At 42.4% G+C, this 14,355-nt stretch overlaps 1 protein-coding gene across 6 annotated transcripts in view; it reads right to left on the bottom strand.

Moving 5' to 3' along the window:
* Positions 1-4,157, bottom strand: part of MPND (MPN domain containing) — a 303,470-nt gene extending 299,313 nt beyond the window's left edge. For 3 of the 6 annotated variants that reach the window (XM_089687865.1, XM_089687866.1, XM_089687868.1), the window contains exons 1-2: positions 3,795-4,155; positions 2,040-2,162 (exon numbers count right to left, since the gene is read on the bottom strand). In XM_089687865.1, coding sequence (XP_089543991.1) covers positions 2,040-2,072 — 33 coding nt within the window. In that variant the 5' untranslated portion in view covers positions 2,073-2,162; positions 3,795-4,155. Of the gene's footprint in view, positions 1-2,039; positions 2,163-3,794 lie in introns of all 6 variants that reach the window. The other 3 variants (XM_089687870.1, XM_089687869.1, XM_089687867.1) reach the window with 3 other exon arrangements.
* Positions 4,158-14,355: the final 10,198 nt, after the last annotated feature.

Genomic DNA, 14,355 nt, shown 5'->3' with positions numbered 1-14,355 from the left:
TATCTACATATTCTGTTTCAGTTTATGTGCTGTCACGTTGTCTAATCCCTCCCAGGACCCAAAGGCTATCTGACATTGGTCAGTATAACTTACTCCCTTCCCTTCCTCCTATGCTAGGAACCTAAAATTAAATAATATACCCTAATTTTTCAATATCAGGTTACTTAGTATGAGCCTAAGAGGTACTTTCACTCTTATGAGCTGGCATTTAATTGAGCATTTGATTCTTTAGCAAAGTATGTGTCATCAAGTCTGACAACTGATGTATAAAATCTTTTAACCAACTTTGAGTTTATTCCATTTTTAAGGGTGACCAGTCCTTACCTCATGGGGGCTTATAAGACCTGCATTATTCACGGTGTGGGGTGTCCTGAATATGGGGGTGACAACTGTTAGGTGTCCTGAATGTAGGCATGACAACTGGCAGGTGTTCTGAAAGTAGGGGTAATAATTGGTGGGTTTTCTGAATGTGGAGATGACAACTGGTCGGTGTCCTAAATGTGGGGGTGACAACTGGCCTCCCCTCCCCAGCACATAAACCTTTCAATACTATTAAGCAACTTATCTCAAACTACACCTGGCTGTTTGAGGCTTGTTGGACATCATCATTGTAGTGCATGGGAACAATGTCTTTTGTGGAGTAGAGCTTGGGGACTAAGTAGATAGTATAAATCAACAGGTTATGGTGAGGCAGGCCAAAAGGAACCAACAAGATAAACCATCTAAAATTAAAACCAATGAGAATAACAGCAGAGCATGCTTAGAATAGGAGGTATAGACAGCAAATGTTTCTCTGCCCAAAGTAAAATTTCTTCTGCAATCACCATCAGCCTGTGTAACCCTGTGCCCCCCTGGTGGTTGATATAGGAGAATGCCGTGACAGTGTCTGAAACCCAAATCCAAAAAGGAAGCTGTTTTCAGCATTTTGAAACCCAAATCAAGGGTCAAAGTGTTGAAAACAACTTGCTTTTAATTCACTTGTATTGACAATGTCCTTGCTAGAAAGGGGGCCACATGCCTTGTGCCACTGACAGATGCTGGTGAACCCCTTAGCATCATGCCCTGGCATTGGTTGTTATGAGAAAGGGGATTTGACTGATGCCACTGCTGACACTGGTTGAGATTCTGTGTTCCCACCACCAGGTCAATGAACATTTTGTTGTTTGTGGAGATTTATTCCCCATCCCAGGAAGACAGAAGGAAATTTTGGAGAGGTCTCATGAAGTTTAGTCCACAGCACTGCTTGGATTGCAGAGGTCACCAGGCCTAACACCTGAAGGTTGTCTCTCATGAGAGTTAAAGGGAGAGTCGCTCAACTTATTTTTCATGGCTACTTGGGAGACTGCTTTGTAGAGTTACTTCTGAGTCTGCAAAAATAGCAAGTCATGCAAATATGGAATTACTCTAAATTCCTTGTGCCTTAGAGGTACCAGTGCTTCTGAAAACACCTTAATAAAAATAAGAGGGCTTGATGACAGTCCAAATGAGAGCCCCTTGAATTACAAATGGATTAGTCCTTTCAGCCAGTTCATTGCAAATTATGTGTATCTCTGGGATGCTTATCTGATGGGTATGTAGCGGTACGGTACATTAGCTAGCCATACATTACACAATTTTCTTGCTTAATTTCCTTTAGATTTTCCTTTAACTTTGTAGTGCAAGGGCCTATCTGATTGCATACAAGTTCAAAGTGTTTAGGTTTGACCACACATTATATGTTTTTGGTAAATCTACATTATATAGTTTTGGAAAATTGTACAAGAAAAATGTATAATGTAGGGTCAGCCTTCAGTCCACCATCACCATAAAATACTCTGGAGGGAGGAACTCTCTTGGGGAAAAGATGGACTCCATCCAGAACCTTTTGTATTTGACAGTTTTGTTGTCTGACTTCAGACTAAATATTAGGTGGTATTTCCTTGAAGGCTTTATCCTCAGCAATATGTTGAATAAAACCCGTCTTCCTTTCCTTTGGGGAACAATAGACAGACAACATTTTGTGCTAGGAGCTCTTCCAGGATAGACAAAAGAGCTTCTACCTTTTCCTGGTCCTGTGGCAGAGAAGTGACCATATTGTAAATCTTGGTGGCACTCTTGTATATTCTTTCCAATACCCAGAATCGGACTGAGAGGATGAAAGGATTCTCAGATATTCCTTGCCACTGTGGGAAAAAAGCCAATTTTATTGGTTGGCGTGGGATGATGTCACTAATGCGCATGCACAGGAGGCTGTCATTCCAGAACATAGGGATCAGGCTGGCTGCTGTAAGCTGAGCTGCGAATGTGCAGCTCTGTTTACAGGTCAGGAGATGCTGCAAGCAGCCAGATATGTGTATTTTATTGCAGAATCTATTAATGTATTCATCTCCCTTCTGCAATAGATAACCTGGCTGTTTACAGTAAACAACCCCAAAACTTTAGTTATGCTTTAAAGCATGGAAAACAACCTCCCATACACAAGTCCCAAAGGTGTTATAATAATATTAATTCTTTGATGAAATAAATTAAATTTAAAAAATGTATTTAAACCACATTATACATATACAGGCATTTAAAGCACTATATAAAAATTATAATGTACTCATACAGAGAAATACTAATTTGCCTAGCTAAGCAGTTTAAAGATATTTGCAATATAAAATAAATGCAGAGTGAAATACAGTAATATCTGCTGTGCTCTAGCAAGTATAGCAAAGATTGGCTACATCAGCCTTTCTCAACCAGGGTTCCTTGGAACTGTAAGGTTTCTCCAGAGGTTGCTAGGGGTTCCTTGAGCAATGAGCAATTTTTACCTTTCAGATAGGTAACCACTGACCACAATGACATTTTATCCGTGTGGTGGAAAATCTTCCCACTGACCTCAAATGTATGGAGCATTCTTCCCACAGACAATCCCACTAATGTACAGTAAGCTGCAGATATAGTAAATATTATCAAGAGTTCCTTGAGACCAGTTTAGCGTCAAGATGAATATCCCATAAAAATCGGTATCCCCTGAAGCAACTGTGCATGTATTGGTTTAAGGCACGACAAGCCGATCATCAAACTACTGCAGCTGAACATGTACCTGAGCTCAAGTAACCCTTTACATGCCGAGTGGTCGGCAGGGAACAGGGGGACACAGACAGGATCGGCGAGTTGGAGACTCATCTTGCCGCTACGACGGAAACTTATCTCAAGGGCAGGGGCGGACCGACAACTCATGGGGCCCCCGGGCAATAGGGGATCATGGGGCCCCTGTGTCCTTGCCCAAACTCAAAAAAGCCTATGAAAAAGGTACCAGGGGCATCTCATGGGGCCCCCTACTGACCCCGGGCCCTCGGGCAGTGCCCGAGTTTCCAAGTGGTCAGTCTGCCCCTGCTCAAGGTTTCCTCTATCTTAAAAAGGTTGAGAGCCTGGGCTGGAGAGATGATGTCACTGGGTCTAAAAACAGGTGTATTTACAAAGCAGGACCTTTTATTTAAAAATAAACAAAAAAACTTTATTTAAATGTGCAAGGGGGAGGAGGGCGGTGTGAACAAGGGAAAATATTTTATGCATCCAGTACACGTCAGCTTTAAGAAAATCATAAACTATCCACATACAATATTGTTAGTGCTAGATTCTATCAAAATACTAGCAGTGAAAAGTAAACAGTAGCAAAATGGCTGGAAGTACATAGAAAATGATGAACGATACCTTGCTAAAATCATGCACTGCATAATCGGTAACATGACAGTGAACCAACATCAGTCCCTACAAACAATTCATATGTAACTTGAAGAAGTTATGCATGTGCCAGAGCACAGACAAACCTGTAAGCAGAACCTGGTGTGGCTGCCGAGCTCTGAGCCTTGCACACAATTGACTGGTCCAGACTGAGGAGATAATTTCCTTTCCGGTTTCTACAATGTAGTCAGAGGGAAAAACAAACGTTTAATGTTCGCGTGTGACGATAATGGCTCCTAGCCCTCCAACATGCATACTATACATGTCTGCATGTCTCCCAAGACTGCTGCTCTACACAATGGTAGAGTGATAACAAAAGAAAGGTATTGTTCCTAGAGGGCAGCACTGCCCAATCCAGTGTGACACACACAAGATGTCAGGGATTGTTCCTGTCTACAATTGATGTTCAGCTGTCCTGCCTGCAGAGTGCGCACAATCAAACCTGCTCTGGATAGAATAGGCTGTAATGACGTGAGAGAAAGGGATTGTGTTCTTTTAGACTGCACAGACCAGACAAAGCTAGCTGAAAAGACCTGAACGTAATGGTAAAAGAGAGGGTTATCCCCTGCCAACTCTGAGCAGAGCAGACGTGAATGGAATTACTAGAACTGTACAGTCCAAAGAATGCTTTAAAGAAATTCAGGAAGTTTTAAACCCAAAAGCAAGCATTTATTATAGTGCAGCTTATCAAATCTTAGTTCTGATGGCTGTATTAGTTTTTTTTTAGGTTTTCTTTCTTTTATTTTCATCTGGTGATTTGGCCAGTAAAAGGAACAAAACTGTTGCTGTGACTGCTTAAAGTGGTTGTAAAGGCTCAAGGTTTTTTACCTTCATGAATTCTATGCATGAAGATAAAAAGCCTTCTGTGTACAGCAGTGCTCCCAGCCCCCTCAATACTTACCTGATCCCCACTGAGATCCAGCGATGTGCATGACATTCTTGGCTGCCTCCTCATTGGCTGAGATAGCAAGCGGAAGTCATTGGCTCTTGGCTGTCAATCACAGCCAGTCAGCAATTGAGGAGAAATAGGGGGCAGGCCAAGCCGCAGCTCCGTGTGAGAATGGACACACGGAGCAGCTGGTGTCCCCAAACCAAACTGGTTGCTATGAGGGCACCCAACAGAAAGGAGGAGCCAGGAGAGCCTGCAGAGGACCCGAGAAGAAGAGGATCCAGGCTGCATGAAGATAAAAAGCCTTCTGTGTACAGCAGTGCCCCCAGCCCCCTCAATACTTACCTGATCCCCATCGAGATCCAGCAATGTGCACAACAGCCTTGGCTGTCCCGGGTCTCTGCCTCCTCAATGGCTGAGACAGCAAGCGGGAGACATTGGCTCTCTGCTGTCAATCACAGCCAGTCAGCAAATGAGGAGAGAGAGGGGGCAGGCCAAGCCACAGCTCCATGTGTGAATGGACACACGGAGCAGCTGGTGTCCCCATAGCAAACTGTTTGCTATGGGAGCACCCGACAGAAAGGAGGAGCAAGGAGAGCCTGCGGAGGAACCGAGAAGAAGAGGATCCAGGCTGCTCTGTGCAAAACCACTGCACACAGCAGATAAGTATAGACATGTAATAAAATCAACAAATTTACCTTTAGTATCAATTTAAACACATGACCTCCAGAATGTCCTCTTTTACGACTAGAGCATTTTTTGCTATTCAGCACTACGCTACTTTAACTGACAATTGCTCTGTCACGCAACACTACCCCAGTGAAATTTATAGAATTTTTTCCACTCAAATAGAGCTTTCTTTTGGTGGTATTTGAGCACCACTGAGTTTTTTTTTATTATATAAATGAAAAAAGACTGATAATTTTGGGGAAAAAATATATTTTCTACTTTGTTATAAAACATGTTGAATAATAAATAAATAAATAGATAAATAAATAAAGTTTTCTTCATAAATTTAGGACAAAATGTATTCTGCTACATGTCTTTTGTAAAAAAATAAATAAATCCCACTAAGTGTATATCAAATAGTTTGTCTGAAAGTTATAGCGTCTACAAACTATGGTATATACAGGGCCAGTGCAAGGATTTTTGTCTACACAGGCCAAGGTACATTTTGGTGCCTCCTAACATCTTCCTGCTATTTCTTCCTCCCTTCCCATCCCCATGTGGCATGACACCAGAGTTTGTAGAGTTCCTTCTTATATTCTTCACTTCCCCCTTACCTTAGGTTCGCACTTCCTTCTTAAATCGTTGTCCATTCCATGCATGCAGGCTGTAGGGCTTTGTAGGAGAGCAGGCTTTAGGGCACTGCAGGCTGGCTTGGGCTGTTGGTCCTTCCTCTCCCTCTCTCCTGTCTTTTTCAAACTACTAGAAACAGGTGCCAAGCACATTGAAGTCACACTCACCCTCCTGTATCCGCCTGTACCCACCACACTTTTAATGCAAAAAAACACAATGCAATAGCCGATTGTGTGGTAAAATATAAAAGATGAGGTTATGCTGAGTAAATAGATACCTAACATGTCATGCTCTAAAATTGTGAACACTCATGGAATGGCACCAAACTACAGCATCTAAAAATCTCCATAGGGGACACTTTTTACAGGTTACCAGTTTAGAGTTACAGAGGAGGTCTAGCGCTAGAAATATTGCTCTCGCTATAATGTTCACAGGGATACATCACATATGTGGTGCGACCATTTACATATGAATGCGTGACCTATGTATGCACACATTTACATGATTTAGTGGCAAAAAGTTAATTATCAATCCTATCAAAGTGCTTTCAGATGTGCAAAATTGCAATAAAACAAAATAACTTGCATAGGCAAACAAATAAAGAAACATTTATCATATACATAAACGTAAACCACAATAAAGTGCAATGTAATATTGATAATAAATGCATTAGTGCATCATTGGACCAATTAAACAATTTGTCGCTTTATCCTAGTAAAGTTTGCTGTAAGTACATTACTTCAACAAAGCAGTGCAGTATGTCCTGATAATGAACTATAGAGTGCTTTAATCTTTGTATATATAGGGTTGCCGGTGGAATGTTCTAGATCAGGTAGAGTGGCGAAAGGACACGCTTGGGAGAAAGCTACTATACCTGCATTGTCACTTTTTGAGCAAAGTGGTTACAAATATCTGGCAGATGACAAGCACATGTGACCTCAGTTTTTGGTAAGCAGATAGTGTGTGCGCTGTCTTGGTGATAGTACACTAAAGTCAGTGCTTGCAGCTTGTACCTTGCAGTGGATCTGCACAAGTTTATAATGGCACAATTTGATTGGACGTTTTTGCATGAAATGTTTGTTTTATGCATATTATTTACTGTACTAGCACTTTTGAATGTACATATATAAATTTTTCTGCTATTTTTACCTTGCTCTGTCCCTATACCCCCTTCTCTGTCCCCAGATAATGTGTCTCTAGAGGGCTGGGCCGGTACATCATACAGAGGGCTATATAACAATAAACAGAGTCAGTCAGACTCATAGAGAAGCATCTTGCTTGCCCTACCTTCCACAGTGATGAATGAGCGTCACCCGTGCTGTGCCAGTGCCACTCGCACTCCTCCTGTGCCTTCTGCTGACCCCGGGCCCTCCCCCTGGTCTCACTCGGCTTGCTCCCAGGCAAGCCCTCATCTCACATGCCTCCCAGTTCAGTGGCGATTGTTGAATCACCACCCCCTGATGAAGTCGCGTGACATGCAGAGTAACGCGTAGGGGAGGGGCTACAACGTCACTACACACCCCTGGACAGCGAGTATACTATGTGTGCGGCGCACACAGTTGTCTGCAGTTGATTTTAAACAAAGCGGTTTCTTATCTTATCTAATGTGAGTGCATTTGGGCACACAATAAAGCATTTTAGTCCTTAAAAGGATAAAGCACTATGTCTGTACTTTTTTCTTACTGAGGAACATCTAAGGAGGAGATAAAGAGCAGGAGAAGGAGGGAAAGATCCCTGCAGGGATAGTGGCAAGGAGGATAAGAGCATTGGGAAGCAATTAAGGATACACACCACTCTTCACATGGTGCAACAGAATGTTTAAAAGTTCCATATGTGAACAAAAAGTGAAGTAAGCCTGTTACAGGCTGCAAAGGAGGTGAGCACAAAATAAGAAGTCACTGGGAATTGCAATTACTTATTTTTGATCACTTTTTGGGATTTCTCACTTTTATATCAATAGAGACTTTTTTTTATTTTTTATTCACTTTCACAATTTTTTTTTTTTTTTGGATCGCATTATATTTTGGGACTATCACTATTAAGTTGGTACCAGAGACTTTATTATTATTACTTTTTAATTTTATTGATTTGTTTGTCATTTGCTCTAAATTATATATTCTGATAGTTGCATAATTACTATATGGGTATTAATTGATAATAATTAGCAGCTCAACATTTATTGAAAAATAGATTGTCTCTGTGTGCTGCTGGACTGGAGGTGTTTGTGCTCCTCTGCTACCGCCCAAGTGAGGGCGGAATTGAGAGGGGGTGTCTCTTAGGAAGGCCATCTTGCTCTGTCCTGCATCTGGCAGAGAGGAGGAGGAGTAGGCAGGGCTGGGACTTCGGAGAGCAGGTGTGAAAGTCAGTGGAGGCAGCAACTGAAGTTCACAGCACCCAGGGCTGTGCTGAGCCACCTGTCACCAGGGGCGGACTGACCATTTGGAAACTCGGGCACTGCCTGAGGGCCCGGGGTCAATAGGGGGCCCCATGAGATGCCCCTAGTACCTTTTTCATAGGCTTTTTTGAGTTTGGGCAAGGACAGAGGGGCCCCATAATCCCCTATTGCCTGGGTGCCCCATGAGTTGTCAGTCCGGCCCTGCCTGTCACTAAGTGCTGAGCTGAGTAAAGGTGCGACCAGGGCCGCTGCCAGCCTAAGCACTTCTTGCAGAACCCTCTGCTTTTGCACCCCCCCTATCCTGGTGCCATAATGCTGATGCCGGCCCTGGGTATATATACTGGAATTTACACAGCTATGACACTATACTGGTAATTGTGGTAATCAGCAACTTTTAGTGGTATTGTGATAGTGTGGAGGGCAATCTGGGGCTAACAGAGTACTCATGCAAATGCTTCGTGTAGGCACCAATGCCAATATTATTATTTCAGTGCAACCCTAACTTACAGATCTGGATGTTTTTTCTCTCTGTAGGGAGAATAAACAGCCAGATCAGTGCTCTGTGTACAGAGCCATATGTGGTTACAGCTGATCAGCAGGTCTCAAGGGCCAGAACCTGCTGACAGAATCCCACTTTAGCCAGTGAAAGTGCAAGTTACCAGTGGGTGCATGCATGTGTGCCCCAAACCCGGAACAGGCTGGATGGCGTACATTTACGTGACCTGCCTGTCTGTGCCACCCACCAACATTACATTTACGGCGGCAAGCAGTTAAAAAGCATTCGCTAGAATTTAACTTGAATTTGTTTTTTGTATCTAAATCTACTAATACATCTAATGCTCCCCTCCTCCCAGACTGACAGTGCTGCTGTCCAAAGGTGTCTCTGTTGCTCCTTCATCCAGAGTGTAGGCATTCTAATACAGGTGTGTTACTGGCCAGATCACCAGGTGAAAACAGAGGGAAAAAAAGCCTCAGAAATTAAAACTAATGCAGCCACCACATCTAAGGCTTGTTAAAGTGGTTGTAAAGGCTCAAGGTTTTTTACCTTCATGCATTCTCTGTATGAAGGTAAAAAACCTTCTGTGTGCAGCAGTGCCCACAGCCCCCCCCCCCCAATACTTAACTGAGCCCCATTGCGATTCAGCGGTGTGCACAACGGTCTCCTCATTGGCTGAGATAGCAAGCGGGAGCCATTGGCTCCCACTGCTGTCAATAGCAGCCAGTCAGCCAATGAGGAGAGAGAGGAGGAAGGGCAAAACTGCGGCTCCATGTGTGAATGGACACACAGAGCAGCGGCTTGGGAACATGCTTGCTTGGATGCCCCCATAGCAAGCTGCTTGCTATGGGGGCACCCGACAGAGAGGAAGAGCCAAGAGCACCGGCAGGGGACCCGAGAAGAGGAGGATCCAGGCTGCTTTGTGCAAAACCACTGCACAGAGTAGGTAAATATAACATGTTTATTATCCCCCCCCCCCCCAAAAAAAAAAGAACCTTTAGTATCACTTTAAGCTAAATGTTTTGTTTTAAGAACATTTGTTCTTAAAAATAATTAGTGGGATCAAACTGACTTTAATATTTTCCATAATGAAGATAAAATTCTAAAGAGCAGGATGTAAATTTTTTCTCTAACTTTTTTTCCCCATTCCAAAATCAAATGTTAAAAGCAAACAACTTTTGAAAGATGTGTCAAGTTGTCAAATGTACAGCTTAACTGTCTAGGCAAACTGTTTTACCATATTTGCCAATCTTAGGCATTTCGCTATATGACTGGTTTACATCTGTGTGGTGCATTTTAGGTGCACTTTACATGTGTTTTAGGTGCATTGCCATTAAACTCTATATGACATGTGTTTTCAAGCATCAAAGATATGGCAATACACAAATTAAATACACACCACACCTAAAATGTACAGGTGTTAACAGGGCCATAGTCATCCTTTAACGCTTTCACTGCCAAGTCTGTATGGCTCATGGACCTATAGCACTGTTTCTAGCTGGTCATGTCCGTATGCCGTACGGACCTGCATTCACCTATACACCTCAAATTTAACACCCCCTCCATGCCACCGCTGCTCTTGCTTACCTGTCTCCAGCCTCTACCTCTCACTGCTGCTATTCCTTTTTTAAATGCCACCTTCTTCTTGCTGTCCTTAGCACCGATCCCCCCCATCCACGTTCAACCACTCTGGCATACCCGATTCCCTGCAGTCGCCGGGTTCCTTCTGCCTATCCCGCTGGCTTGTTCCAGGTGCTGCAGGGGCTTTAAAGTGTCCCTCTGCCATTCTGACCTCCCCCTGCCACGCTGCGCCCCCCCCCCCCCCATGGCCCTTGAATCACTGATCCTGACTGGTTGCTGTGTGGAGTTACCTTTTCTTCAGTGGATACAGTCAGCGATCACTACTTATAACTCCTGTATCTGTTGATAACTGAGCATAGTGAACAGTGTTTACTGTGTCAGTTTATGAATGAAAAGGGGTCTCTATACAGACTCCTCATTCATTTATGTAATGTGCAGCTTAAGCTGCAGAGAAAGGGACTGTCTTCAGTCCCTTTCTCTGTCTCAAAAAAAGAGACATCAGGGGGTTTATTTACTAAAGCTGGAGAGTCCAAAATCAGACTCCCTTCTGCATAGAAACCAATCAGCTTCCAGGTTTCATTGCCAAAGCTTCATTGAACAAGCTGAGGTTAGAAGCTGATTGGTTTCTATGCAGAAGGGAGTCTGATTTTGGACTCTCCAGCTTTAGTAAATAAACCCCCAGGGGTCTGCTTAGACCTCTAACATCTCACCAAAGCCCCCCCCCCCCCAAAAAAAAAATACAAAATATAAAAAAAATAACCTTGTAAAAAATTTTTTAAATAATAAAAAACTATTTTGTAAAATTTGCTTTTTTTCTCTGCTAATAATAATTTTAGTGTATTTTCAGCTGAAATATTGCTTTGATAAACAATATTTATCAATGTCTCTGAAGGAGAATGGCAGTCCCCCTGTGTTCAGCTCTGTATCCTGCAACAAATAAGACAGCCAGTCCCTTGCTGAAGAATATATCTGCTTTCCTAGCATCATTCTGGTTTGTTAGCTCTCTGGTAGTTGTAGTTCAATCAGCATTCAGGAATACAGGATGTTTTGGCTCTAGGACTACAGGTCCCAAGATCCTCTGCTGTCAGAATGTTGTAGTAGAGCCCACATTTTTCAGGATTTAATACAATCCTACATCCCTCAATTGACTTGTTAAGTATAAAAATCTTATTTTCCTGGACATCGATGTTCAAATTGTGATTCTATTTTATATTGTGTTTGGATACTGTGTTTGGATGGTGAGTTCTGTCATCTTATTTTATTATCTCCTAGGTTGTAAGCTCCAAGGAGCAGGGCCCTCGAACCCCTCGTGTATCGCACTGTATTGTTATTGTACTGTCTCATGTATTGTCCCCCATTGTAATGTACAGCTCTGAGCGAACTGTTGGCGCTATATAAATACTGTATAATAATAATTGCACTGGATATTGCTGGATATCCTGGCTTACCACCACTCCAGACAATGGCCTTGGCCAGCTGCATCATTCAAAGACCAACAATTATTCACCAGAAACACTTTTCACCGATATCACTTTTGTGTGCTTTCTGGCATTCGAGCTCTCAAAGGTGTATGCACACAGTCCAGTTTGTTCCGGAAAAGTCTATTCCACAAAAAATATCAGCAGAGGAATGCAAACTTGAAGCTTGTGCTTTTGGTTGTGTCCTTTTGGAATTATTTGAGCTGTAAATCTATGACTGGGTACTAATTAACAGTGTTGTTAGGTGGTAAGTACATGGCAGTAAATATGCAGGCATTTGATATGCAGCTTATTTTCAGATGGTCACTTGGATACCTCCTGCATCATTACATGGTAATCATCCACTTGTCTTCACAAGTCAAACTGTCCCAATCAAAATAATATGACCAGTTAGCAACTGATTAGTAGGCAGTTTTTTTACAAAGTATTTCATTGTTATTTCCTTATTTTTTAAGGTAGCTTTATTGTTTTCAAGAGCAAAAAGGCATAAACAATAGCAAACAGTGCTCATTTACAAATAGTGTATAGTACAGAGACACAATGGGGTTTATTTAGCTGGAGAGCTGGAGAGTGGAAAATCAGGCTCACTTCTGCAAAAAAAACAATCAGCTTCCAGGTTTTATTGCCAAAGCTTAACTGAAAAAGCTGAGGATAGAATCTGATTGGTTTCTATGCAGAAGTGAGCCTCATTTTGCACTTTCCAGCTTTAGCAAATAAACCCAAAAATGTCCATTCAGTGCAGTATCAGCATACATCGAGGGATCAGTTATATGATAAAGACATGTCAAAGCATATCATATACAGTATATAGTCCAAGGAGGTTAAAAAGCAATAAAATAGAGATATACAGTCAGGTCCATAAATATTGGGACATTGACACAATTCTAACATTTTTGGCTCTATACACCACCGCAATGGATTTCAAATGAAACGAACAGGATGTGCTTTAACTGCAGACTGTCAGCTTTAATTTGAGGGTATTTACATCCAAATCAGGTGAACTGTGTAGGAATTACAACAGTTTGCATATGTGCCTCCCACTTGTTAAGGGGCCAAAAGTAATGGGACAGAATAATAATCATAAATCAAACTTTCACTTTTTAATACTTGGTTGCAAATCCTTTGCAGTCAATTACAGCCTGAAGTCTGGAACGCATAGACATAACCAGACACTGGGTTTCATCCCTGGTGATGCTCTGCCAGGCCTCTACTGCAACTGTCTTCAGTTCCTGCTTGTTCTTGGGGCATTTTCCCTTCAGTTTTGTCTTCAGCAAGTGAAATGCATGCTCAATCGGATTCAGGTCAGGTGATTGACTTGGCCATTGCATAACATTTCACTTCTTTCCCTTAAAAAACTCTTTGGTTGCTTTTGCAGTATGCTTTGGGTCATTGACCATCTGCACTGTGAAGCGGCATCCAATGAGATCTGAAGCATTTGGCTGAATATGAGCAGATAATATTGCCCGAAACACTTCAGAATTCGTCCTGCTGCTTTTGTCAGCAGTCACATCATCAATAAATACAAGAGAAGCAGTTCCATTGGCAGTCATACATGCCCACGCCATGACACTACCACCACCATGCTTCACTGATGAGGTGGTATGCTTAGGATCATGAGCAGTTCCTTTCCTTCTACATACTCTTCTCTTCCCATCACTCTGGGAAGTTGATCTTGGTCTCATCTGTCCATAGGATGTTGTTCCAGAACTGTGAAGGCTTTTTTATATGTCGTTTGGCAAACTCTAATCTGGCCTTCCTGTTTTTGAGGCTCACCAATGGTTTACATCTTGTGGTGAACCCTCTGTATTCACTCTGGTGAAGTCTTCTCTTGATTGTTGACTTTGACACACATACACCTACCTCCTGGAGAGTGTTCTAGATCTGGCCAACTGTTGTGAAGGGCGTTTTCTTCACCAGGGAAAGAATTCTTCGGTCATCCACCACAGTTGTTTTCCGTGGTCTTCCGGGTCTTTTGGTGTTGAGCTCACCGGTGCGTTCCTTCTGTTTAAGAATGTTCCAAACAGTTGTTTTGGCCACGCCTAATGTTTTTGCTATCTCTCTGATGGGTTTGTTTTGTTTTTTCAGCCTAATGATGGCTTGCTTCACTGATAGTGACAGCTCTTTGGATCTCATCTTGAGAGTTGACAGCAACCGATTCCAAATGCAAATAGCACACTTGAAATGAACTCTGGACCTTTTATCTGCTCATTGTAATTGGGATAATGAGAGAATAACACACAGCTGGCCATGGAACAGCTGAGAAGCCAATTGTTCCATTACTTTTGGTCCCTTAACGAGTGGGAGGCACATATTCAAACTGTTGTAATTCCTACACCGTTCACCTGATTTGGATGTAAATACCCTCAAATTAAAGCTGACAGTCTGGAGTTAAAGCACATCTTGTTTCACTTCAAATCCATTGTGGTGGTGTTCTATACAAAAATGTTAGAATTGTGCCGATGTCCCAATATTTATGGACCTGACTGTAGAAGCATCTCTGGGCTACAAG

This window comes from Staurois parvus, unplaced genomic scaffold (assembly GCF_062004578.1).
Source record: "Staurois parvus isolate SC_StPar_1 unplaced genomic scaffold, SC_StPar_1.0 ptg000439l, whole genome shotgun sequence".
NCBI lineage: Eukaryota > Metazoa > Chordata > Amphibia > Anura > Ranidae > Staurois > Staurois parvus.
This window is presented reverse-complemented; position numbering and strand designations above follow the sequence as displayed.